This window comes from Lactuca sativa, chromosome 3, assembly GCF_002870075.4.
Source record: "Lactuca sativa cultivar Salinas chromosome 3, Lsat_Salinas_v11, whole genome shotgun sequence".
NCBI lineage: Eukaryota > Viridiplantae > Streptophyta > Magnoliopsida > Asterales > Asteraceae > Lactuca > Lactuca sativa.
In genome coordinates, this window is record NC_056625.2 from 78559373 (window position 1) to 78587202 (window position 27830).

Genomic DNA, 27830 nt, shown 5'->3' on the forward strand with positions numbered 1-27830 from the left:
GAGGGTGCAGCGAGACCAACCTTGGTTCCACTAGAAGAGGTACCATCATGGGACCTTCCCTTATGGTGGCTCTTTGAAGGATCCTTCCTCTTCTTACCCTTCCCCTGACCAATAGCCAAGATGGGGGCAGCAGTAGCGGGAGTTGATGCAACATATTTGTCCTTGAGGTTGCTCTCAGCAGTCCTCAACAAGCCTTGAAGCTTGCCCAAGCAGACCACCTCCTTGTTCATGTGGTAGGTCATGCGAAACTGGTTGAAACAAGGTGGCAAGGAGTGAAGAATGATATCAATCGCCAGCTCCACATCGAAGTTAACATTTAACTTCAGCAGGCGGTCAACATATCTTTGCATTTTCTGGAGATGAGCAGTGACAGAATCTCCGTCCCTCATCTTGTTTGTGATCATCGAAGTAATGATCTCGTACCTCTCATGCCTGGCACTTTGGTGGTACCTGTCTAGTAAATCATGATGCATCTCATAGGAATAGTTGTCCTCTTAGGACTCTTGGAGTTCTGCAGTCATAGTCACGAGCATGATTCAATGCACTTTCGTAGCATCTCGCTCGTGGGCCTCAAAGGCAGCGATCACCTTGGGAGTAGCAGTGTTGACATTTACCTCCTTCAGCTCCTTGCGAGGACATACTCCTTGTCCCCGTAACGGGTAACCATTCAAATATTGCGGATCCAATCATTGAAATTGGTCCCATCGAAAATCACCCTCCCACACAAGTTCATGAGTGAGAACGAGCCGGAAGAGGTTGAGCGTGAAGCGTTGTTGTTCGAGTTAGACATCTGAAAAGGAAAAGAGACAAAGTTTGATTAGATAAGAATCCCCAATTAAACACCCAAATGAGAAATTAGGGATCCAACAACATTATTTGCAATTTAGAAGAGGGATGTCGTAATCTAAACATCAAATAATTTGAAGGTAAGTAAATGATGATTCACAAATTTCCACCATGAAAAACGAAAAGGAAATTAAGTTTTAAATGTATTGAAAACTCCTAGATCTTTTGAGATTCATTGAACTTTTCAATGGCATGTTTAAATCTCGATATGCCCTTCAAGTTTGTGACTAGGATACCGAGGATCACAAACAAGGTGTGAATAGCCATGAAAATGTACTTGATGCCCCCAATGTTATAGTTACCTAATCAATGTGCCGGTTAGCCACACACGCTCCTTTGATCTATGACAAACATCGAGTCACCCTTTTCCACCTTCGCTAGACCCAAATTAGTGTGCCGGTTAACCACACACGCTCCACTAATGTCTTGGCAAGGGTACAAAGTGTAATTTCATGGAATAGCATCATTTTCACATTTTTCCTAAAGTAACTAATATTGGGAATTTTAGAAAAACATTTAGTTACTTTATTAATCATTATACTTTTAATGAGGAATTTGTTGCCCTATCCTACCCATTCGGCTAACGACCCTCCACCAATCAAGGAAGCGGTAGCAGATCTAATGGATGGACCCCTCATTGCCCAAATAAGTGGTCGATCAAGGAGATATATGGGTGAGAGTGGACACCCATTAAACTGCCATTTTATAGGCAGCAGCCTTATACCCCCCTTATAGATCGGCTTCGTGAATGAGGCCTACTAATGGTATGACTAGCATTTTTCTTATACATATATAATTATTATTCTTATAATATTATAAAAGTATAAGGGTTGAATTTTAAACTTGTAAAGTACTAGGGTTTAGAATTTAAATATTTCAAAATTAAACTTTTAATCAAAAAACTTTGATCCCAAAACTTGAGGGCAAGTTTTGAAATATTTCAAAACTATCTAGATCAAAATTCAAATAATATAATTAAACAATTAATTGGTGATTATCTAATTTTGACCTAATCCAATTCCATGCAAGATAATTCAAAAAATTAAGGTTTATCATATAAGGAAATAATTATTTAATTAATTGATAAATATCTTTTATTTTGACAAAGTTAATCACTCCATATTAATAAAAATCGGATTTTATCAATCAAAAACAGCTTTGGTAATTATCCTAAGTCAAAATAAGCCAAAATCCCGAAAATCTCTCTGTCTGACACTCCGACAAGCCGAGTCACCATTTGGACTCGTTGAGTTCATCTGACTCGTCGAGTTCATCTAGGGACTCAACGAGTCTATCAGGCAGAAGGCAGATTTATCGATTTTCAAGCAATAAATAAATAGACAATGCATCAAATACAATAGAAACCAAGCAAGGATCTGATACCACCGATTGGTTTTAAGCAAAACAACAATCCTATGGTGCACATGCAAAACCCTAAAGCTTTGGATCTAGGTTTCTCTATTGTACATGCAAGTTATCCAAAACTTATAAACCCTAGATCTAGCATATCAAAATCAAATTAACATATAAAACAGGTTTAGATGTCTACCTTTTGATTGTTGCAAGAATCTTCAAGCTTGAGAGCCTAGTATCACAAATGTAACACCTCTAATGGCTTACAAACACCAAGGCAAGAAGGATAATCTTGGAGAGAGAGTATGGATGCACAAAATCGGCTCTAAGGACTCTAGGGTTCTTCTGGTATCCGGTTTTGGATGCCCTAGGGGTCCTTAAATAGCTGAGCTGCTAGGGTTTCAGTCAAAACCCTAATTGGATGGCTTAAGCAGTCCAATGGAACATTCTGGAATGAGGTTTGGACTGTTTCAAGGTTCCACTCCCTTAATCCATAAGATCCACAGCCCAAAATCTAATTATCTTATAATTGCAATTCCAGTCCCCCAAGTTCAATTAATCTCTTTTAATCACAAAATTAACTTCTTAATTAATTCTTGATTAATATTAATTAACTAATATGATTTCTCTTTTAATATATTATTCTTATAATATATTAATAAACCATAATAACCACTTTCTCCATTAATCATCCATTCAAGTTGCTTTGGTGAAGGAAACCCAAAAGGACCATGCTACAACCGGGTCAAGTACATACCAAATATAGTTATGGACTTAGACACTAATCCAATAGTTTGTTATGGTGTATTTTCAGTATGGTGACGTTACGCACTAGGCCAGTAGGCAGTTCAGGTGCCGGTGAGGGATCAGTATCGGGCTCTAGAGCCGGGCAGCTCAACGAGCAAATGAGAGAGTTCATTTCGTCTGAGGTCACGCACAGTATTTTAGACCAAACTCCTGTGATATTCGGTATGATCAAGGAGGGTATCCTAGTGCTTTTAGATGTGAGACTGAGTACATTCCACACTGAGGTGGCGTCCATGATGGGGTCTCGCACGCTGACATTCAGGGAGTTCAGAGCTTGTGGAGCTCCCGATTATCACGGGGCTCAGGACCCCATTGCTAGCAGCAGGTGGTTGGCTAATGTCGCCAATGCCTTCGGTACGAGCCGATGTCCCAAGGGGGACAAGGGCTGACTTGCCTTTTGTCTTCTAAAGGACAGGGCACGTGACTGATGGGATGAGGTCGTGTCACACCCCCCAAACCTGAACGGCGGAAACGTCCAGGGGCGGATGACTTCATGTGGTAACATAACAAATGAATACATAGTAAAGAAAGCAATACAACCATCATATATATAATTGAAAGTTTACATTTGTCAAAAGTTACATGTTCAAAACCAATTACAATATGATGTCAAAATACGAGAATAAACTGGCGCCGCAGCATCCCTTCGTCAAAAGCAAAATGAATACCTGAAATTACTGATTTCCTGGGACATACAAGAAATTTTGAAAGAGTAGATCAGCATTTAAGCTGGTGAGTTTCATAAGTATTTAAGTGAGATTGTTTGTATGAAATGAAATGTTTTGTCTTTGTTTGTTTGTGTTTAGAAAATCCTATATTTTCTACTAGTATAAAAGTGGCCTTCACTCAAGACCAATGTTTGTTTCTAAAAATGTATGTAAGTGTAAAATAACCAATGTGTTTGAAAACCTTGTAAATCAATGCATTTTTAATACCCCATGTGAGTTTTATAACCATACTATTGACTCGGAATGCCTATACACAACGTTCTTAAGGCGTTGGAATGTTATGACGTTTTTCACCCCAAACGGTGGACTGCAGCTAACAGTCAGGGCGCGGGTTGTCAAGCCCGTATAGATCTATACACAAACACCATGCTCCCCCTCCAAGGGATTCTGGTATATAATACAGGACTTGAAATTTGTACTCGAACGTACATGAAGTTAGTGTCTCACAAAACCGTGGCATAAAAACAGATCTACTTGTTAAAATCTTACGTTTGTTCTTGTATACCAAAGTGACTTCTTGAAATTCATGTTTCTAGTACATAAGAGTTATAAATTTATTCGTAAAACTATACCTATTATAGTTTTCTAAAAGTGTGTCTCGTTTGTTTAGAAATACCTAGAAAAAGGAATCATTTGTTATGAAAGCATAGATTTTTGGTGTAGAGTCCAAGATAGACAAGTATACATATAATCTAAGGAAAGTTTAGTTTATACATGCATTACGACAATTTATATTTCAAAAGATAGAATGCTATTTTAACATATGTTATATATATGAAAGTTCCTTATAAAGTTTGTAAATCGCATGTGATTTGGATATATAACAGCATATAAAAGAGTTCTTTATGTAACACCCGATAATACTCGTGTGTTTTACTTGTAATCCCCCCCTTGAAAGCATATAAAAGAATTTATAGAACATTTAAAAGGTAAATTAAGGGGTATGAACTCACTTGAAAGTTTGAAGATAGCGAGATGGAAAACCGGGCAGAGTTTCGACTCGGGAAACGGATTTTTCTCGGGATTCTCGGGAATCTCAGGAGTAAAATCGACCCTCAGGACTTGAGCAAAAAGACCACAGCTTCGGGTTTGAACGGGCACGGAAAACGAGGCAATATCGTGAGAGAAAGGAGAGAAATGAGCAAGTTTTTCGGAAGCCTTCGCATGCTATTTATAGGGGGTCTGAGAAGCCTCATACGCGGGGCGTACGCTCGTACGCAGTGCGTACGCGTACGTCATGCATGACCGAAGCCTCGACTGCCTCGGCTTCGGATGGGACGGATCAGTCTGGCGGGTCGGATGGGACGGCGGGTCGGTCGGACGAGCGGGTCGGTCGGACGGGCGGGTCGGACGGGTCGGCAGCCTCGCATAGGGCGACGTGGACGATCAGAGGCCAAGGCCCTCGGGTACGCAGGGCGTACAGGGGTATGCAGCGCGTACCTCGGATGAGGACGCTGACTCCTCTTCGGATAATGCTTGATTTTTGAATTAAATAAATATAATTTTATTTAATAAACTTCAAAAATTCATATCTTCTTCATACGAACTCCGTTTTCGATGGTCTTTATATCCACGCGTAGGTGAGACTACGCTCTACAACTTTCGTTTAGACTCCGTTGGCAAATTCCGAAATTATTTTTATTATTTATTTTATAACTCATCGTGTTTAAGGAATTTCTTCAAAAATTCATAACTTCTTTATCTGACGTCGGTTTTTGCCAGACTTTTTACCGCTGAAATACCATTGTCGAGACCTTCGATTCTCGTTTAGGTCATTCCGGCCAAAAGTCGCTCGATCTCCGATTCGAGTTTTTAGCTGTCTGTTGCTAAGCTGAACTTGGAAAAATCATAACTTCAATATACGAAGTCGGATTTGGGCGTTCTTTTTACGTACGATCATGGTTTAAATACATTTAAACATAGAAGGAATTTAAATAGAACTATTTGGACATTTTATTATGAAAGGTAATTTTATTAACTCAAAAGTGGTTACAATACTTGACCTTTTAGGTCATTACAAAGAGTTGAAATATCAGGTTGTCACAGGTCGGACATGCCATTGGTGATGATGCAGATCTTGATGCTATGAATTGGAGTAACTTTTCGGCCACGTTCAGATCCGAGTTTGCACCTGTGATTGAGGTGCAACATCTTGCTAGGGAGTTCCAGGATCTCCAGCAGATGACTGAGACGGTGACCGAGATCACCGCTAGGTTCAGGGAGAGGGCCCTTCTTGTTCCGCAGTACGTGGCGGACAAGGAGATGAAAAATGCCCGATATCATGAGATGTTGCGGAGTGATATCCTCCAGTTTGTGAGCCGATCTAGCTGCAAGATGCTGAAGGATATGATTTCCAGGGCTCGGGAGAGGGAGCTGGATTTGGAGATGGAGAAGAAGAGGAAGAGGAAACCAGATGAGGTTCAGATAGGTAGTTCGGGCAAGAAGCCTAAGGTATTAGATCACAGATTGAGGAGCCAATAGGGTCGCATTCGGTGTGGCAAGTGCGGCAAGATGCACGAGGGGACGTGCAGGGCGGGGAGTTCGGGCTGCTTCAAGTGCGGCCGAACTGGTCATATGAGCAGGGATTGTACTGCTACCGCCACCACCATAACAGTTTCAGATCTGATTTGCTTTCAGTGCAATCAGAGGGGTCACAAAAGGGCCTAGTATCCGGGCTGAGGCGCCTACAGCGAGGAGCAAGGCTTTTCAGCTTATTACAGAGGAGGCACGTGAAGCTCCTGATGTTGTGACGGGTATGTATTCTCTCCTTATTTCTTTATTTGTATTGATTATCGCTTATGTTTGCTTGTTTTGTTATAGGATCGTTTTTAGTGAACGGTATATCAACTCTGGTATTGTTCAATTCGGGGGCTACCCGATCTTTTGTGTTGCTCGCAGTTAGCAAGCGATTTTTTGGAGCTCTGAGGGAGCTATACTGTCCACTGGATGTAGAGATAGCGGATGATAGGATCGTTCGGGTTGCAAGGGAGCATCCTAGATGTACACTATAGTTGCTCGATGAGCAGTTTCCCGTGGATTTGGTCCCCATTCCCCTACGAGGGAATAAGGTTATAGTGGGTATGGACTGTTTGAGCCCCAATGAGGCAGTGATCGACTGCGAGCAGCAACTAGTGAGAGTTCGGACTCCTAGTGGGGGAGGGTTAGTGATTCAGGGCGAGAGGCCGCAGTGTGGACTGACTTTATGTTCGGCAGCGAATGCGAGGCGCTACCTTCAGCAGGGCTGTGTAGGGTATGTCGCCTATGTTATGGATACCCAGGATCAGAGTAAGGTGACAGTGGATGATGTACCAATCTTGTGAGAGTACCTGGATGTATTCCTAAAGGATTTTCCTAGGATACCTCCGAAGAGGCAGGTTGAGTTCAGGATTGACTTAGTCCTTGGTGTGACTGAGATAGCCAAGGCACCATATCGGTTGGCTCCTCCCAAGATGCAAGAGTTGTCTACGTAGCTGCAAGAGCTGCTAAACAAGGGATTTATCAGGCCGAGTAGTTCTCCATGAGGAGCCCCGATCCTGTTTGTGAGTTTTGAGCAAAACAACAATCCTATGGTGCACATGCAAACCCTAAAGCTTTGGATCTAGGTTTTTCTAATTGTACATGCAATAATCATCCAAAGCTTGTAAACCCTAATCTATCATATAGAAATCAAAAACTATGACTAAAACAAGTTAGAACCATACCTTTCAATTGTAGCTTGATAACCTTGAACCTTTGAGAACTTAGCACCTCAAAGGTGATGCCTATAATAGATCACAAACACCAAAAGCAATTGGAGAATATTAGAGAGAGAGAGGAGGAAGGCTAATTTCGGCTCTAGGGATCCTTAGGGTTCAGTGTAACCGAAAATCAGATGCCAAGGGGGTCTTTGTATAGGTGAGGAATTAGGGTTTCAATCAAATACCTAATCCGGTTGCTCAGGCCCTAATCAACCCATAGGAATCTTACAGAATACCTAGCCTTGGACAAAATCCTTATGGGCTTCCATAAGATTTCGTCCACCTCTTATCCAAGAGATCCTCATCCCATTTTGCAATTATCATATAATTACAATATCAGTCCGCTTAATTCAATTAACCTCTTTTAACCACAAAATTAATTCTAAATTAATTCTTGACCAATATTAATTAAATAATATGATTTCTATTTTAATATATTATTCTCATAATATATTAATAAATCAAATTTATTCTCTTTCTTTATTATTCATCCAGTCAAGTTGCTTTGGTGAAGGCAACCCAAAATGACCATGCTACCATCGGGTCAAGTACATACCAATTATAGTTATGGGCTTAGACACCTGATCCAACAGTCTCCCACTCGGATAAGTCTAATAACTATAAATGCAAGTACGACTTCAAAATCCGATTAGCAATCGTAGCTTTCAAAAGCCGCTGTCGAACTCTGACACGTCCTTTAGATAAGGGATCGTATAGTCCTCCGTTTTCAAGATACCATGTGGACAAATAAATGGAACATAGTCATACTTGTTGTCCAGCGGTTTGTTTTTCGATCTCTAATTTTTCTAGCATAGAACTTAATTGAACACATCAATTCAGTCCTGACCGGGCTCGCACATAAGTCAAAACAAAATCAGCGATGGGCCCAAGATATCGCTTTTAACTTCGTAGGATAAAAGGAACAGATAAACTTTGTCTTATATGCTTGTACTATTTACTCATCAAATCGTACACAAAAATACGTTTTATAACATCAAGTTACTAATGTGTTTACGCATTATCAATGCACAACCGAATCGTAAACAACAACTCATATATATATATATATATATATATATATATATATATATATATATATATATATATATATATATATATATGTATAAAGACTATATGATATTATCGTCTCACAATCACTCGTGATTAAATTCCATGAAGTGATTCATGTGAGCACAGGTTTAATCCAATACTCAAATCATATTTCAGAAGCACTCATGAACATTGCAACAAACTTTTGCTATATGTAAACGCTTTAGACAGTCTATAAGCCAATTCATGACAGTCTTCTTTCTTACTTACTTCCAACGTATGATCGACTGTGGATAGTTTAAATAATATTATTATTTAGGAAGTCAAAACATGCAAAGTGAAACAATAGTAAATAATTTACATAAGATAATAACTTTACTTATAAATAAAACTCCTTTATTTAATCATCAAATGTTAATTATAATTTATCTATTACAAGTTTCTAAAAGCTATATAATCACTAAAACTAATATTGTCCTTCACCCCAATGCTCCTAGCGTGCTGCAAGTGCTTAACCCTACTCAGTCCCTTTGTAAAGGACTGAGTCTAATGACCATGCTACCATCGGGTCAAGTACATACCAATTATAGTTATGGGCTTAGACACCTAATCCAACAGAAGGACGGGTCACATCGGATGTGCATAGACTACCGAGAGCTGAATAAGGTAACGGTGAAGAACCATTATCCCCTCTCGAGGATTGATGATTTGTTTGACCAGCTACAAGGTGCATCTTGGTTCTCCAAGATTGATCTGCGATCGGGTTATTACCAAATGCGATTTAGAGATGAGGATGTGCAGAAGACAGCTTTTAGGACTCGCTATAGTCACTATGAGTTTGTGGTGATGCCGTTTGGGCTCACCAATGCTCTAACTGCGTTCATGGACCTCATGAACCGCGTATGCAGACCGATGTTGGACCGATCTGTGATAGTATTCATTGATGACATCTTGGTTTACTCCAAGACTCAAGAGCAACATGAGGAGCACCTGAGGGAGGTGCTAGAGAAATTGAGGAGGGAGAGACTTTTCGTAAAGTTCTCCAAGTGTGAGTTCTGGTTGCGCGAGGTGCAGTTTTTAGGGCACCTTGTCAACCATAAGGGTATTCTAGTCGATCCGGCCAAGATAGAGGCCATGATGCAGTGGGAGGTTCCAAGGTCTCCAACTGAGATTCAGAGTTTTCTTGGTCTGGAGGGTTATTATCAGAGACTCATTAAGTATTTCTCCAAGATTGTTGTTCCTTTAACCCGACTGACCAAGAAATCGGTGACATTCTGTTGGGGGGCTGAGCTGCAGGAAACCTTCGATACTCTCAGACAGCGGTTATGCGAGGCACCGATTTTGAATTTGCCAGAGTGATTCGATGACTTCGTGGTTTACTGTGATGCTTCGATCACAGGAATGGGCGTGGTATTGATGCTGCGGGGTCACGTGATAGCTTACGCTTCGAGGCAGTTGAAACCTCACGAGGCGAACTATCTGACGCATGATTTAGAGCTGCGGGCGATGGTTTTCACCCTCAAGATTTGGCGACATTACCTCTATGGGTTCCGTTGTACTATTTACACAGACCACAAGAGTTTTTGGTACCTCATGGGTCAGTCGAATTTGAACATGAGGCAGCTTCGGTGGCTAGATGTGGTGAATGATTATGATTGTGAGATCCTTTATCACCTGGTCAAGGCCAATGTAGTGGCTGATGCTCTTAGCCGCAAGGCAGTGGCGGCTCTGATTCGAGACATATGTCTAAGGATGACAGTGATTACTCCATTGCTAGAGCAGATCTGAGAGGCGCAGACCAAGGGTATGAAAGAGGAGCGCTGGAAGTGTGAGTGGATCATAGGCTAGGTGGCCTCATTTGATTATAACAATCGTGGGTTGTTGACCCTGCATGGGAGGGTACGGGTTCCGTACTGGGGAGGAGTACGACAGATTATGATGGATGAGGCCCATATGTTGAGGTTCTCCATCCATCCCGGGACGACAAAGATGTATCGGGATCTTCGCCCTGATTACCAGCGGCCCTGCATGAAGCGGAACGTAGCATGGTATGTGTAGAGATGCTTGACCGGCAGGAAGGTCAAGGTCGAGCACCAGCAACCACACGACAAGATGCAGCTTTTAGACATTCCTGTGTGGAAATATGAAGACATCACTATGGATTTCATCACCAAGCTTCCCAGGACCGCACGTGGAGTGGATTTGATTTCGGTCATTATGGATCGGTTGACCAAGAGTGCTCATTTCATCCCAATCTAAGATAGTATATCGGCTGAGAAGCTAGCCAAGATCTATGTATGCAAGGTGATGGCACGTCATGGAGTGTTGATTTCGGTTGTGTCAGACCAAGATGTTCGTTTCACTTCCAGGTTTTGGAAGCGGTTTCATGACGAGATGGGTACTCGTCTTCACTTCAGCACAACTTTTCACCCTCATACTGATGGGCAAAGTGAGAGGACGATCCAGACTCTCGGGAATATGTTGCACGCATGTGTATTGGATTTCGGCGGTAGTTGGGATATGTATCTTCCTTAGTGGAATTTCCGTATAAAAATAGTTATCACGTCGGTATAGACCGACCTCCCTTCGGGATGCTCTACGGGAGGAAGTGTAGGACCCCAATCTGTTGGAGCGAGGTCAATCAGAGAGTCATGGGGAGTACTGACGTTGTACTCAAGACCACGGAGAAGATCTAGCAGGTCTGGAGCAGGTTCCAGACTGCTCAGGTTCGGCAGAAAAGCTATGCTGACAAGCGCCGATCAGACTTAGAGTTTCAGGTAGGGGACATGGTTCTCCTGAAGGTGTCACCTTGGAAAGGTGTCATCCGGTTCAGGAAGCGGGGCAAGCTGGGGCCCAGGTACATCGGTTCGTTCAGGGTTTTGGCTCGGGTAGGTCAGGTTGCTTACCGTTTGGATCTTCCAGCAAAGCTCAGCCAAATCCATAGTATTTTCCATGTTTCTCAACTGTGGTAGTGCTTAGTGGATGACTCAATGGATGTGCCTCTAGAGGATATTCAGGTTGATGACAGGAGAGTACATCGGTTGACCAAGAGTACTCATTTCATCCCAATCCAGGAGACTATATCGGCTGAGAAGCTGGCCGAGATCTATGTGCGTGAGATAGTGGCACGACATGGAGTGCTTGTCTCGATGGTGTTAGACCGAGATGTTCGTTTCACTTCCCGATTTTGGGAGCGTTTTCACAAAGAGATGGGTACTTGTCTCCACTTCAGCACTGCTTTCCACCCTCAGATGGATGGACAAAGCGAGAGGAGGATTCATACTCTCGAGGACATGTTGCGCGCATGTGTTTTGGATTTCGGTGGCAGTTTGGATATGTATCTTCCATTAGCAGAATTTCCGTATAACAACAGTTACCTCTTACCAAGCCAGCATGGACCGACCTCCCTTCGAGATGCTCTACGGGAGGAAGTGTAGGACCCCAATCTGTTAGGGCGAGGTCGATCAGAGGGTCATAGGGAGTATTGAGGTAGTACTCAAGACCACTGAGAGGATCCAGCAGGTTCGGAGCAGGCTCTAGAATGCTTAAAGTCGGCAGAAAAGCTATGCCGACAAGCGCTATTCAGACTTGGAGTTTCAGGTGGGCGACATGCTTCTCTTGAAGGTGTCACCTTGGAAATGTGTCATCCGTTTCAGGAAGCAGGGCAAGATAGGCCCCAGATACATTGGTCCATTCAGGGTGTTGGCTCAGGTAGGTTGGGTTGCTTACCGTTTGGATCTTCCAGCAGAGCTCAGCCAGATCCACAGTACTTTCCATGTTTCTCAGCTGTGGAAGTGCTTAGTGGATGACTCAGCGTTTGTGCCTCTAGAGGATATTCAGATTGATGACAACCTGAATTACATCGAGAAACCGGTAGCAATTCTCGACAAAAAGACGAAGGAGCTGAGGAACAAAAGGGTGGAGCTAGTGAAGGTGCAGTGGCAGCACCGCAAGGGTTCAAAGTGGACTTGGGAGCCCGAGACCCTGAGTTTTTTCCTGACGCAGTAGACTTCGAGGATGAAGTCTAAGACAAGTGAGGGAGAATTGTAACGTCTGGTTCCTGCATGTGGGAGAAAAAGAAGCTAGAGGATTCAAGGAGCAGATAGTAGATCCAAAGACTTCCTTCCATCCTCATCATTTTCTGGTAATCAAGTCTCTAACTTGCCTAATAGTTTCTTAGATCTCCTTATTTTCTCTTTATCGGGTTTTTGGTCCAAGAAGCTTGATCCTTGGGATATGGACGTCCCAAGTGAGTGAACCATGAGATATGGAATCATTAAGGGTTGTTATGGCATAAAGGTGCAAACTTTATGCCATTGGAGCCCCCATGCAAGCTCTAAGATGTCATCTTGGCCTTTTAAGCCCCAAAAGGCCATGCATGGAGGAAAAGGCAGAAGCTTTACGTGTTCAAATGATGTTTGAGGCCTAGATCTTTATTTGTATGCTTTAGTTTGGAGTATGGATGACTTGTGGACCAAGATCTAAGTTCTAGAGAGTTAGGGTTTGAGCCAAGCCCGTCAAATGAGGGTATTAATGAGTAAAGTTGGAAACTTTACCCTCAAAATGACGTTTTCAGTGTGTATGAGAAACAAGAAGCTTAGATTTGAAGTGTAGGGGCTTAATCCATTGGCCCAAGCAGACAGAGGAACTCGTCGAGTCCATAGAGGAACTTGATGAGTTGAGGTGAGTTGTCCCGATTCTGAATATGGTAGAACTCGACGAGTCTGAGGATTAATCGACGAGTTGACTCGCTTAATCGCGACTATGAGTAGCCAGGGAACTCGGCGAGTCAGGGGGATGACTCGACGAGTTGGATCGCGATTTCAGGGTTTTTGATTTATAGAACTCGGCGAGTTGAGTCAACCCAGAACGTTAACTTTGACCAGAATGTTGACTTTGACCAGGGTTAAACTGGTCATTTTACCCTAAGGAGGATTATCAGATTTTAACTAAGTGTTATTCTGATAATGATAGTCGGGGACTTCGACTAGAATGTTATTGTGATTATCAGTAGGAACGGGTCGAAGGCACTAAGGTCAGCCCGTTTATGTATGTTAGTATGTTCCGGATTAAGGTCCAATGTCGGGCTGGGCCCGATGTAGGTTTATATGTTTTTCGGGTTTCGATCTGATGCCGGGGCGGTACCCGAAGAATATAAGTATGCTTGATGTCTTTGTGATTCTTGCATCTGTTTGTATTTGTATGTTTCCGGACTACAGTCTGATGTCGGGGCGGTTCCCGAGGAATGCTTATATGCTTCCGGATTTCGGTCCGATGTTGGCGGGGGCCGAGGAATGTTTATGTGTCTAGGATTAGGCGATTATTCTCATGTTATGTGTATTAGTAGTTATGCTTATATGTATATCGAGCTTTGATCAATGTCGGGCGGGGCCCAATGTTGGATGCGGTCTGATGCCGGGCGGGGCACGATGCCGGACAAGGCCGATGTTGGGCAGTGCCCGATGTAGCAGGGCGGGGCCCAAATTATGTTATATGTGATTATGTGATTATGTGTGCGGTATGTGGTGGTTTGGGGAGACTCATTAAGCTTCGTGCTTACTGTTTTCAGTTTTGGTTTCAGATACTTCCGCTAGTAAAGGGAAGAGCTCGGGATGACTGCATTGCACACACCACAAATTTTAGCCTAGGAGGATTCGCTCTAATGTTTTGACATTTGATTTTGATATATTGACAGATGTTATGATATTTTTGAGATACACGATTTATGACTTTTATATGATTAATGATACTTATGGTCTTTATTAATAATTTAAAATGAAATTTTTGGACCGTATTTTTGGGTTGTTTCACCAGCCATGTACGCCCAACGTACGCATAAAAACATGTGACCCTCATAAGGTAGATATGGGACCGATTTTGCACATAAATTCCACTTGGGTCGAAAATGGAAATTTAGCTAAACAATGAGTATTACATTATTCTTCGCTAACGTGTATGGCAAGGTTGTCAGATTCTATGGTCCTTCGATCTTATTTGTGATCCTATTGTTGATATGATCTGTATACGATCAACTCGATTTCATACTTAAGATCGTACGATTCTATAATCAAAATCGTGATTGACAACCTTAATGTATGGTGTAATCATTCATTTTTTAAGCAACAACGAGTATGTTTATTGTAGTAAACGAAGGTAAATGAAAATTGTAATTTAAAATGATGGTAAATGAAAACTGTAGGGATTAAAAATTAGGTAAAGTAAAACTGTAAATTTAAATGAGTATGTTTGAAAAAAACGATGATAAATAAAATTGTACTTTTTATTTATTGTAGTTGTGTTTGGTAAAAAATAGTTGTAACCGCTCATTTTGACGTTAATAATAATAATAATAATAATAATAATAATAATAATAATAATAATAAATTAGCACTATTGTGATGACTAATATCATAATCTTACTAATTGTTTACGTAGATATTAAAATTTGGTGTGGTCGAAACGACAACCTAACGTCTAAACACTCTCAGAGATTGGTAATAGAGTAAACAAACATAACAAAAGATAAAAGTTATGCTTATCTACAACTATTATAAGAAATTTTTATTTAAAAATTATGATGTAAATAAATAAAAGGTAAAATGCGATAGAATAATTGTTAAAAAAAATTAAATTACAATTATAGATACAAAAAATACACGGGTTGGCTTAAGTCTTCAATTCGAAGATGACTCGAATATGACCCGTTTAATTATGTATATTTTTTTATTTTATAAATATATTATATATTGTAGACTTGTAGTAGACTAAACTCAATAATTATAATTATGGCAAAATACAGACAAACACAATCATTTTATCTACCAGCATTCAGAAAATGGACGAAGACTTGATAAAATGAGTTCTTTATGGTCACCATCAACTATCTTCCACACTTGAAGAACTTGGACTAAACCCTCAAACCAGTCCTTTTGTGGAGCTCAATTACTGAAACTTCACTTTTACTTTCAAATTGTACATTCTTATTCTATATGTAACAGTAACAACAGTTGATAAACAAAACTTTCATATGTAAAGTAAGTCAGTAACAAAACTGAATTAATAAAAAAAAATTAAATAAACAAAAAAGTTATGGCTTCGCCCGGGTTCGAACCGGAGACCTTCAGTGTGTTAGACTGACGTGATAACCAACTACACCACGAAACCTTTTGTTTCAATTTTAAATGACTCGGGATATAAATTATACGGATTTGGAGTTTTACGGGATAATCTTGTTTGTAAAACTTTTGAGGAAATTTCTAGCATGCAAGAGAACGTTGAGCATCAATTGTTTATAAATCATAACCTCCGCTCCGCTTATAACTTGATCCAGATTTTTCTTTCTTTTTTTCGAAAGTATTCTTGAATTAAGTTTCGTCGTTGATTTGGGATATGATTTTTATTGCATGAAGCATAATGACCTTTAAATTTGGTTCTTTAGGATCCCTAATCCCCTCCTATCTCAAATTCAGATTGTTATAGGTGATAAAGGAGGCTTGATTTTTAATGAGTATGTTTGAAAAAAACGATGATAAATAAAATTGTATTTTTTATTTATTGTAGTTGTGTATAGTAAAAAATAGTTGTAACTGCGTATTTTGACGTTAATAATAATAATAATAATAATAATAATAATAATAATAATAATAAATTAGGCGCTACTGTGATGACTAATATCATAATCTTACTAATTGTTCTAAGTAGATATTAAAATTTAGTGTGATCGAAACGACAACCTACCGTCTAAACACTATCGGAGATTGATAATAGAGTAAACAAACATAACAAAAGATAAAAGTTATGCTGTAACATCCCGGAATAGCAAAGAGTATAGTTGAAGGGCTAAAAGAGTAAAATTGGAAGGGAACTCGGCGAGTCCATGGGTGGACTCGACGAGTAGAGTCGCGACTTGGTCGCGTGTTAAGTGGTCGACTCGGCGAGTCAGTAAGGTGGACTCAGCGAGTAGGCGCTGAGTGGAGAAAACCCTAATTCTCGGGGTTGAGCCCTATATAAAGAACATAACATTCATTCCCCCAACCTCTTTACTCATCCTCAAGTCCAGAAACCCTTAGCCTTCGTGTGTGAGTGATCATATTGCATTGGGAAGCTTGGAGAAGCAATTGTTGAGGAAATCTTGAAGGGTAGGAGGCTTGGAGCAAGGGGCTTTGCTTGGATTCGAGTTCCATTGCAGTTGGGGCGTTCTTTTGAGGTAATATCTCGTCCTTGGGTTGTTATTCTTATGGATTCATCATTATGGGGTTTGTGGGGAGCTTATCTTTTGGTGTTTTGGAGTTTAGAGGTTAGATCTGAGGTTGCTACCTCAAATCTGGAATGGAGAAGGGTTGGAATGCCTGAAAGTCCATGTGTTTGAGTGTGTAGTGAATCTATCATGTCCCAAACCCTAGCCCTAAAGTGTTAAAGGCCTAGATCTCTTTGGATTCACGTAAAGTTTGCCACTTTACGTGATGGATGGGTTGTAGGAGGTTAGATCTATGTTTTGGATCAATTGCATGGCCTGGAGTGCTTCTGTATGGATTCAGACCGGTGGTACTCGGCGAGTCACATGGGTGGACTCGACGAGTTGCTTGAAGATGAGCTGGAACTCGACGAGTTGGATGAAGATGGCCTGGAACTCGGCGAGTTGTATGAACAACTCGGCGAGTAGGTTGAAGATAGCCTTAGACTCGGCGAGTCTGTTCTTGGACTCGGCGAGTCTTGTCGAAGAGTCTCAATATTTTCTGGTCGAGTCGAGAATCGGTGAGTCAAGGGATGACTCGGTGAGTTGTGTGCGAGTGGACTTAGAGTTGTTGGACTCGGCGAGTCTCGGGGTGACTCGGCGAGTTAGGTCGCGGATTGAGGGAAGTCCTGAGCTTGGGGACTCGGCGAGTAGAGTCAGTCAGGGGTTGACTTTGACCTTGTCCAAGGGTTGACCAATTGTATTCCGAGGGTATTTTGGTAATTAAGGGTATTTATTGAGTTGAGTGTTTTGGTGTTCAGTGGAGGAGTTCGTGTCGGAGTTTGGAGCAGCGGGATCTTATCCTTCCAGCCGGCTGTTTCGAGGTGAGTTATCCTCACTATATCAACAGGGTCTAAGGCACCAAGGCCGGCCCTTATCGGATTGAGATCCAGGTAGTTGTTGTTATGTTACTGCTTTGATATGTTTGCATCCTGAGCGCTAGAATGGTATATGTTAGAGACCTGATTGAGATCGGTATCTTGAGAAATAGGGAGATGCTATGCTAGTGACCTGTTAGGTCGGTATCCTGGTTAGGATGATGATATGTTATGTGATCTGTTTGATCTGCTTGTTGACTGTGAATTGCTATATGATTGTATGTATATGTGCACATGGTTGTTTGGACTGGAGTTGGGTTGAGGCGGGTCCTGCTTTGTGCTGTAGGCTAAGATACCCAGGGCGGACCGGTTGTTCCGAAGGCCCAGCGAGCGGTCCGGATAGGCTGTAGGCCCCAAGAGGGCGGACCAGACGTGCCGAGGCTCGGAGAGTGGACCAGGCCGACTGAAGGCCCGGTGCGGGCGGACCAGTCATACTGTAGACTCAGAGAGTGGACCAGGTGGATTGAAGGCCCGGTGCGGGCGGACCAATCACACTGCAGACTCGATGTATGTGGTTAGATTTGGAGAGTGGACCAGGTGGATTGAAGGCCCGGTGCGGGCGGACCAATCACACTGTAGACTCGAGGTTTATGACTAGACTCAGAGGGTGGACCAGGTGGACTGTAGGCCGGTGCGGCGGACCAGTCACACAGTAGACCCAAAGTGCATGGTTGTTCTGTGATCAGATATGTTGTGGCATGTTATGCGTGTATGGTATAAGTGGTTGGTATTTTGGGGATATCTCACTAAGCTTTCGGGCTTACAGTTGTGGTTTTATGTTTTTCAGGTTCTTCAGGAGACCGTGGCAAGGCGAAGGCGTGATCGTACCGCTCCTCATGATTTTGTAGTAATGTGATTCTAGGAATACGCTAAATGTTTTGTATTGAAAACCTTTTTGTAATGATTTAATGGAATCGAGTTGTTTTTGAAAAATTTAAAATTGGTTGTATTTTTCGGTCGTTACATATGCTAATCTACAACTATTATAAGAAATTTTTATTTAAAAATTATGATGTAAATAAATAAAAGGTAAAATGCGATAGAATAATTGTTAAAAATTTAAATTACAATTATAGATACAAAAAATAAACGAGTTGGCTTAAGTCTTCAACTCGAAGATGACTCGAATATGACCCGCTTAATTATATATAATTTTTTATTTTATAAATATATTATATATTGTAGACTTGTAGTAGACTAAACTCAATAATTATAATTATGGCAAAATGCAGAAAAACACAATCATTTTATCTACCAGCATTCAGAAAATGGATAATGACTTGAGAGGGTAACCAAAATTTCAATTTTGCTCACATTTAGTAATATATTTTTTTCGTGCTTGATTTACCCCTGAGTTATTTGAAATTGTTCATATTTTATCCTTATGAAGGTGAACCACCATACCAAAAGGCTTCCTTCTCGTTAAATGATCACAAAAGTACCAAAAATGAGCTCACAATATGCAAAGCAGGCTAAGGTTAGTGTTTCTGAGCTTAGGAGGGTGATGGAGGTTGAATGATCACGAAACTCTAGCTATAATGTCCTTTAAATAGGACCCAAAGCCCAAGGATTAAGGTTTTCTTGAAAACAGTTGCCATGTCGTGATACCCATGGTCATACCGTGGTTTGTTATTAAAATCCTACGATCATGAAAAATACTACCACACCGTGGTGAAGTTCCATCACGTCGTGACCACCCAAAATGAAGATTTGAAATTAGAGTTTAACTCATACCTGACACGAGTGTTAGAACTAACATACAAATAAAAAAAGGTATATACAAGTAATAACTAGGAAGAAAAGTATCAATAAAATAAGTTGAACGTAAAAAACTAGGCAAAATGCACAAACAATGTAAAGGCGATTACCACTTAGACTACTCATGTACTACTCCAAGACCTAGATCTTATGCATCCACACTCTTTAATTAAAACTTGTTTCATTGTAAAGAGAAAAACCTCATTTAAATTTAACATTGCATTATCTTCAAGCTTCTTTATCATATATTCTCTCTTCCTCGCATGATCTACAATGACCGTCTCCACCCTATGGAATGAAAACTGTTGCCTATGTCCTAAGTATATGTCTGAAACCACCATAATTTTTCTTCTTCAATTTCTATGTGATTAAAGTCGTTTATGTTGTATTTCTAAGTGTTGTTTCTAGTATTTTACACAATAAAGGTATATCACACGATTACTACAACATCCTCACTTTTGTGATTTTCATATTCAACTTGTGCTCATTCTTAATAACATTTAGAACCATTTACGGGATAATGGATTGAAAGGGTAACAAACTTTCAAATTTATTCACATTTAATCATTAAACTTTTTTTGTGCTTGATTTACCCTTTTTTTTTTTAAATTGTTCACATTTTACACTTATAACCGGTCATCAGTGTAAAATGTGAACAATTTCAAATAATTCATTGGTAAATCAAACACGGAAAAAGAAATTCAGTGACTAAATGTGAACAAAGTTAAAAGTTCGTTACCCTATCAAGTCATTATCCCTTCAAACAAAACAAAACAAAACAAAACAAAAAAAAAAAAAAAAAAAAAAAAAAAAAAAAACTCTTACATTTTCAGTTAACTTTCACATTAACCAAAATATCCAATTTTTAAAAAAAATTACTGAATGTTTTGTGACATGACATTTATCTTTTTCTTTTTTAGATTAACATGAAAACATAAATAAGGGACACTACCTATTTTCTAAAGTAAAACGTGAGAAATATATAATTTACTTAACGACCATTAGTCAAGCAAAAATAAATGACAATGTTTTTTTTTCCATATCAACCTAAAAACCAACAATGTAAATGTCATCTTAGAAAACAACTCACTAACTTTAAAAAATGGATATTTTGAAATTTTTGAAAGGTAACTAAAAATGTATGGGTTTTTTTTTGCATATAAAGAAAATATAAGGGCTTTTCTGAATGTTGATAGATATATAGTTATGCTTTTGTGTATTTTACCATTATAATTATAATGAAAATTTGGGAAGGACTAAAGCTAAATCACATTGAGGAAAACAAAAAATATGAAAGTGTTTCAATTTTCAAAGTGACTTAATCCAAATGGCCTAGCCCTTTTGCATCCCAAACTTTTACTCTTTCTATTTTGCCCTCTCAATTTACTATAAATTTTGTCATTTCACCTCTTGACTCTAGTGTTTTATTTTTTTTCCTTTTCGTCTCCTCGCCTCTTACTTTACAACTTGTAAGATGTTTCAACCCGATATGATACAACATGTTACAAAGTCTAAAGCTTAACCCAAAACCCGACACATCTCCTATTTTTCCAACTTGTAAAATATTTCAACCTGACATGACACAACCTATTTACAAGGTCTAAAGCATAACTCAAAACCCGACACAAAAATAAATGAGTTGCACGGCATGTTACAATAATTAAACGAGTATGGTTAAACTCAAGTCTTTTTAACAGGTTTGATGTCTTGACATGACACGAACCAGACACAACACAACATGTTGTCATGTTTAATCTCTCGCTTCCTTTCATCCGATTGAGTTTAAATTCAGTGACTTAGGAGCGTCGATGTACTATCAAGAGAGGGCAAAAGCAAGCCTATGGATTGGATACTGTGTCGAATTAGTCAACGGAATAAGAAACTCTCTCCATCTACTTCGAACCCATTCACCGCTTTTGTCTATCGTTTTTTTTTTTAATCGATGGTGTTATTTTCAGTTATTTTGCCATAAGAGCCTTCTATACTTTTGGGGTTAAATCACCGTAGCACTCTCCCTTTGATGTTCGGTTCTATCGTGACGGAATCAAAGGGAAAAACCTTAAATCCTAGCTGTTCACGGGAATTATACAGGTAATTATTCTTCTATTTTGATGTTGGGAGCCTCTTATTGAAGTATTTCAACTATAAATCAATCCTAGTTTTTTTTTTTTTTTTTTTTTTTTGGTTTTCTGTTTACATGGCAAAGATATTAAAAAAGGACATTTTGATTATAATTATATTATGATATGAATACAGGAAGATCAAGGTTAAAGTGGAGAGATATGTTCCAATTAGATTGTACTGTTATAAATTGTAGAATGAACGAGGAGAGCAGGGCAAATTTCTTCCAGCCTTTAATATCTATTTGATATTATCAAAAGTTTCAATTATAAACACTTGTTTACATCTTGTTTCCACTCCAGAAATTAGCAAATTGTATTGTTAGGGTTTTCTTTCTGTCCATAGTCGTGTTTCATCTCAGTAATTATTCTGTAATTGTGTGCGTAAAACAAGTGGTTGTATACTTTGTATGTCTTCTATGTTGAAGACAAAACCAAAAAAGAATCAACTGGGTATTTCCATTTCTTTATCATTTCGCATTTCCCACCCAAAATAACATGTGATGATGATATAACCAAAATGTAAATAAAAATTATATATAGTTTATCTCTCAACTTGTCGTTTAGGATAAATAAGCATGCAAAAGATAACAATTTACTGGTTACTTCTCTATAACAAAACATACCTCACCACACACCTCCTACTCTACCTCTTTCTTTCTTTCTTTTCCTTTTTTGTTATTTCTCTTTTTTTTTAATCTTTTTTCATACAATATGTCAACTAAATATTACGGGTCCCACCTCAAAGACCAACATACACGAGATATGGAAATGATTTGGGTTTGTTACAAAGGTTTAAAATCAATTATGATGATATCATATCATCTACGTGAAAAGAAAAGATAATCTGGATGGTTGACTTGAAGTGAAGTCAACCAGGTGTCAGCAGCTTGTAACAAAGAGGTCATCAATGGCAATTCATTGGGGACCCACAGTGGTGCCTTGAATTTGTATGAAGCAAGACCGAATGCCGGTAATGAAACCACCGGAATCGGAATGGAATCTGTCCCATTGGAATGGCTTACAACAGGTGGATGCTCACATTCATTGCCTGAAACAAACAACAAAAACAATAATAATGCAACTTGTAAATTAATATATATTAAAAAAGATTGTTCTTCAGCCTAAAAAATCCAGGGATATTTATATGATATATATGAATGACCTGTAGTAGGAGTGTGAAGGGAATGAAAAGTTAGAAAACAAGCATCAAGATCTTTCAAGGTGGGCCCCATGGGAATTCTGTATATTGGGTACCTGATAAAAAGCATCAAAAAAGGGCCATTTAGTAGTAGCATATTATGTGAGAAAGAGCAAGTAGCAAAGACCAGATTAAGAATCTGTTTGATTGGATGGAACCGAACAGAATCACAAAGGAATGGAATCAATCTGTGATCATTAAACCCCAAATAAGTTACAATTAAAACAACATTTTCTCGATAGTTTACAATAAAAATAGTAGTTTAATTAGAATTATACAACCTTTAATAAACTGTGTGATTAAAAAGTACTTAAGTACTTAAATAAAAATGGGTTATATTGCAATTTTTAAGATGGATGACGAAGGGATAAACACTAACAAAATGAAAGGAATCACATTCCTTTGGAAATGGTCAACAAACAGGATTTTTCATTCCTATGGAATGAACAATTCCATTCCTTTCCAAGCTCTACTGAAAAGGTATTAGCAATCATACCAAGCAACAGACAGCCAACTAGAGGGCAGCAAGTCACAACTTCTTAGACTTTTTAATTCAGGGAAGCATCGAGCAAGATCAAGTATCTGTTGCAACAAGAAAATAAAACTAATTATGAAGAAAATAAAAAGAATAAAAGACACTTTCTTGCTTTTATTTGTAACAGGAGGAAAACTAACCTTATCAGTCAAAGGTTCTCTGCCCCAAGGTTGATTCTGTTCCATGTACTGAAATAACAAGCTGCTTTGAGTGGTGGCAGAATCACTATCATCACTAGAAAAGCCTTCTTGAAGTACATTGTGTTGATCATTCATTGACAAATGATCCATTCGATGAAGAATGTCATTCTTTGGGTGATGATTATTACTCTTCTCCCTTAGATAATGTAAAGAACCCCTTTCATGTTCATAATCACTGCTCCCATCACTACTTGAATCCCTAAATGAGTTATCATCACTATCCTCAGTTGGTTGCCTGCAAACAACAACAAGATTATTTAGATTTCATAAAAGAAGCATAATAGATGCTACAAGTTGGAATGGAGCCTGACATAACCCTAATAAAGAAAGAGGAAGATTTAAGAATGGAAGATAATTACTGTTCTAGTACCTGGATTTTATTGAAGACTTCAAAGGGTCTGTGTAAATTTGAATTCCAGATAGATAAGGCACATAATACTGGATCACACTATCAGCTTCATTCAATATCAAAGGAACTCCAGCACCATAAGCACTCCACTCCTTAAAAGATTCCCACAAATCACCAAGAACAAAGTATGGTTGATATTCCACATCACTTGTCCTCCATCCTCTCATAGTTCTCTGCTGCCATAAAGTTCAAGTAAAATCATCATTTGGATCAAATAAACAACTACAATATCCCTGTTTATACATGATTACTGAACATTAACCATTTTATTGTATTCTAATTCTTTTTGGAAGGTACTTTAGCAGAAATACATATATTTTGATGTCAATATATGATATCCTTGATTGAACAATAGAAATATAACATCAAAGGCAAACTCTGTTCATGGAGACCTCATAAAGACTGAAAGGCCACCCTCAGGGCTCACAGAATATTGAATTCAAGCTGACTTCATTTGTTTTCAAATATGAATTTCAGAGAAGTAGTACCAATGACAAAAGAGAAAGCCTCAATTAAAAATGTAAAGTAAAGTATACTACTAGATTATATATAAAAAAACTGATTAGTTGACCATCCCATAGTCAATTGAATAAACCAAATGCTCCTAAAAGTTACTTTACTTCATGATATAATGAATTAGCAATACATGTGTAAACTGAAAAGACTAGTTTGAATCAATTGAACTCATTTCAATGAAAAAGATTAACATCGGTACAGACCTTAGAGGGATGTTGAGCAGGAACAGAAGGCGTAACAGAGTCTAAAAACCGTTCAAGATTACACAACGGTGAAGATGCCGGCACCGCCGCCACTGAGGATTCCAACGGTACCAGCTTCGATGGCTGTATGAGTCGATTCTCCGGCTCCTCCCTGCCAGATGATGTCGTAGATTGGGTCGGACTAACGTCACTTTGAGCTCTACGGATGTTCTCTTGATTCTGACGATTCCTTCTCGCTTTCGCCGGATTGTAAAACCTATCCTCTCCGCCACGACTCCGTCCAAACTGCAATCCAGCGCCCAACATCTTCACTAAAACCCTATGTTACAAATCCTTCGATCTCTCCAATAAAACCGAATCACGAAAGCAACGATTTGTCGACAAATTTATAAGTCAATGAGATTGATTTTGATTCATTTTTTCTGTAAGAGATAAATCTAACACAAAACCGCGTCGGGTATTTGATTTTTTTGTAAACGAATAGTTAAAAACAAGATGAAAATCAGCCGATTAAGGAGTCGATGGATTCAGAAAAACCCTGCAATTTGACAAAATCAAACGAAATCAAACAATAAAGCAACGATTTGTGTTGTTGTTGTGACGATCGAAAGGTGAACAGGATTGGAACTAGTCTTGAATGAAGGTTTGATGAGAGAGACGAAAAGCAGTGTGTGAGGGAAATGGATGGGGGACAGGCTATTAACACCCAAAAGAGTGAATTATAAAAATCGATACCCCTACCTTCACATAATCACATCCATTTCACTTTCTTTGTTTGTTTGTTTTTTTATATGATTTTTGTTAAGGATAATAATCACAGAAATGGATGATATAATTAACAAATGTAATTAACTAAATCATTTAGTTATTTATTAAAATGACTATAACTATTTTGAATATATGACATACATAAAATATAGGGACTATTTTTAGTTTTTTTATTAAATAGTCTTTTTTTTTTGGCAAAATGACCATTTGGTCCGGAATGGGATGTTCCGGACCCGATTTCAAAATCGGTTAAATAAATAGTAATTTCAACCCGGTAATCTATAAATACCATTTAACCTATTTCAAATTTCCAGCAAAGCAATATGCACTGGTATTGTTAAGGGGTACCAAAGAGGATTCTTTTACCAAACTTCCAGCTTATTTCCACAATTTGGTCAAACATAATCACGACACGTGACACATATTTAAACAGATTATGATGATTGGTTTGAGTTCTTGTATGTCTCACTTGGTTGCTCGGTTAGTATTACTATTTTTACTATTATTATTTTTATTTTGATGTACTTAACTATAATCAGTATATTTGAATAGATATACAATATATTGTAGGTATGCACTTTTGTCAATTATTATAAGCCGACCCTTGTAGTAGATGGATCCTACCTAAAGGGCGAGTTCAAAGGTACCATGTTACTTGCAGTTAATAAGGATGAATAAAACCAAATATTACCGGTTGCATATGGTATATGCAAAAATGAGTGTACAGATACTTGGACATGGATTTTTCAAAAACTACGTGATTCGACATCCTTTGTTTTAGATTAAACTTGATATCCCATTCCGGACAACTCTACAATTAAAAATGTATTCCGATATTGGTGAAGAAATACAATTTTTATTTGTAAGTTTTAAATTTGTTTCTAATGAAATGCATTTATTTTTTATTATACGTTAAAAAATGTCTAGTCTACACAATTATAGGGTTTTCTGTGAACATTAATCTTGTTAAGGTAATTATAGGATTATATAGACTTATACATCTAAACTACATGATACATCGTAATCAAAAACCCTATTTTTTGTTAGTCCGGAACGTATCTAGAATAAGAAAATATTGTCCAAAATACAATGAACTGGGTTCGGAATTTTGGTCCGGAAGTTATGGTTCAGAATATTATACCCAATTTTCGGATTCCGGAACATACATACAAAAATCCTAATTCCGGAATACAATAAAAAACCCTAAATTCTGGAATACAATCAAAAACCATAATTTCACTCCAGAACATACATACAAAAATCCCTAATTAACAATTCTTTTGACTGCAGCACGATAGAACATACGCAACGATTGTTACTACAACCTGCAAACCTGAACTTGGGCGGGAAATCATGGCGCTCTTACAAAACCAACTAGATTGTGTAGCGATGTTTTGACAATCATGTTTTGGTGATTACGTGCACATATCGACGGGTGTCGAGTGACACCATTTACTATGTCATTATCTAATGTGTAAGGAAGTTAATATTTTTGATCCAATTGACCTATAAGAGCTTCTATTTCCGGTTGGCGACTATCTGGTTTGCTTTGACAGGAAAGCATTCTGCTTAGTCACCGGCCTGCAGCTTATTTCCATCCCAGTTCTGGTTTTGCAGCATTCAGAGAACGTATGTTTCCATTTGTGCCACTTTCACATCCCGTGAGTATGGATGACCTTACGAACGTGTTCAATAACTCACTTCATCAATTAAGCAATGAGGACGTGGTGAGAGTCACCATGTTGTATACGCTAGAGCAAGGATTTTTGGAGAAATACTCGCAACAACTAGTTACTAATGAACGCATGCCACTCGTCTCTAATTTACAGGAGTTTAACAGGTATAACAAATTTTCATCCACATTATATCAAAATGATATATATATTTATTGTGACAACTCGATACTTTTTAGTCAACAAAAGTCAATCCCGTTAAATAAAATTTTGAATTTTGTTTATTCCATTAAGCTTGAGAGGGTTAAAAAATAATTTAAAATATATAAATAAGATTTATATAAGTGTCGGAACCAAAAACACTCGAAAATCAAGTTTTCCCTTGAAAATCAGTAGAAAACTCGTTCAGTCCTCGTTTTCGGCCGAAAACCCTCTTGCCGAAAACAGTTCTCGGTCGAGAACCCACATTTCGGACGAAAACTCAGCCGATATAAAGGTTTTCATCCGAAAACTTTGGCCTTTTTTCACTCTTTCCACCCGAAAACTCTCCCAATGATCATCCAAGAACACCCTCATCTTCAAGAAGGAACTTTCAAATCTTCAAGTTTTTTCTCAAGAACACCAAGAACAGCCTTCATATCTTCAAAATCCGAAATCACTAGCAGATCTGAACACCTGATTTCGGCCGAAAACCAGTTCACGGCCGAAAACTAGCTCACGACCGAAAACCCATGTAACACCCATGAAATTCCAGCCAATTTAAAACTTTTTAAATCATTTGAAACCATTCAATTATTACAATTTGTTTTCAAAAT

At 38.8% G+C, this 27830-nt stretch overlaps 1 protein-coding gene and 1 non-coding gene across 3 annotated transcripts; both read right to left on the bottom strand.

The window, feature by feature from the left end:
* Positions 1–15611: 15611 nt before the first annotated feature.
* Positions 15612–15685, bottom strand: TRNAV-AAC (transfer RNA valine (anticodon AAC)). Its single transcript has one exon. It is a non-coding gene; the product is annotated as a tRNA-Val (tRNA).
* Positions 15686–22017: 6332 nt separating this feature from the next.
* LOC111907573 (uncharacterized) lies at positions 22018–25297 on the bottom strand. Of its 2 annotated transcripts, none has more exons than XM_023903378.3 (6): positions 24575–25297; positions 23817–24031; positions 23387–23681; positions 23208–23293; positions 22676–22767; positions 22018–22561 (listed from the first exon to the last, which is right to left on the bottom strand). In XM_023903378.3, the coding sequence occupies exons 1-6, from the start codon at positions 24878–24880 to the stop codon at positions 22332–22334; spliced, it is 1224 nt and encodes a 407-aa protein (XP_023759146.1). In that variant the 5' UTR covers positions 24881–25297; the 3' UTR covers positions 22018–22331. The 2 variants fall into 2 exon arrangements, with proteins under 2 accessions (XP_023759146.1, XP_023759147.1); XM_023903379.3 differs by having other exon boundaries at positions 23817–24028; positions 24575–25296.
* Between the last annotated feature and the right edge of the window lie 2533 nt (positions 25298–27830).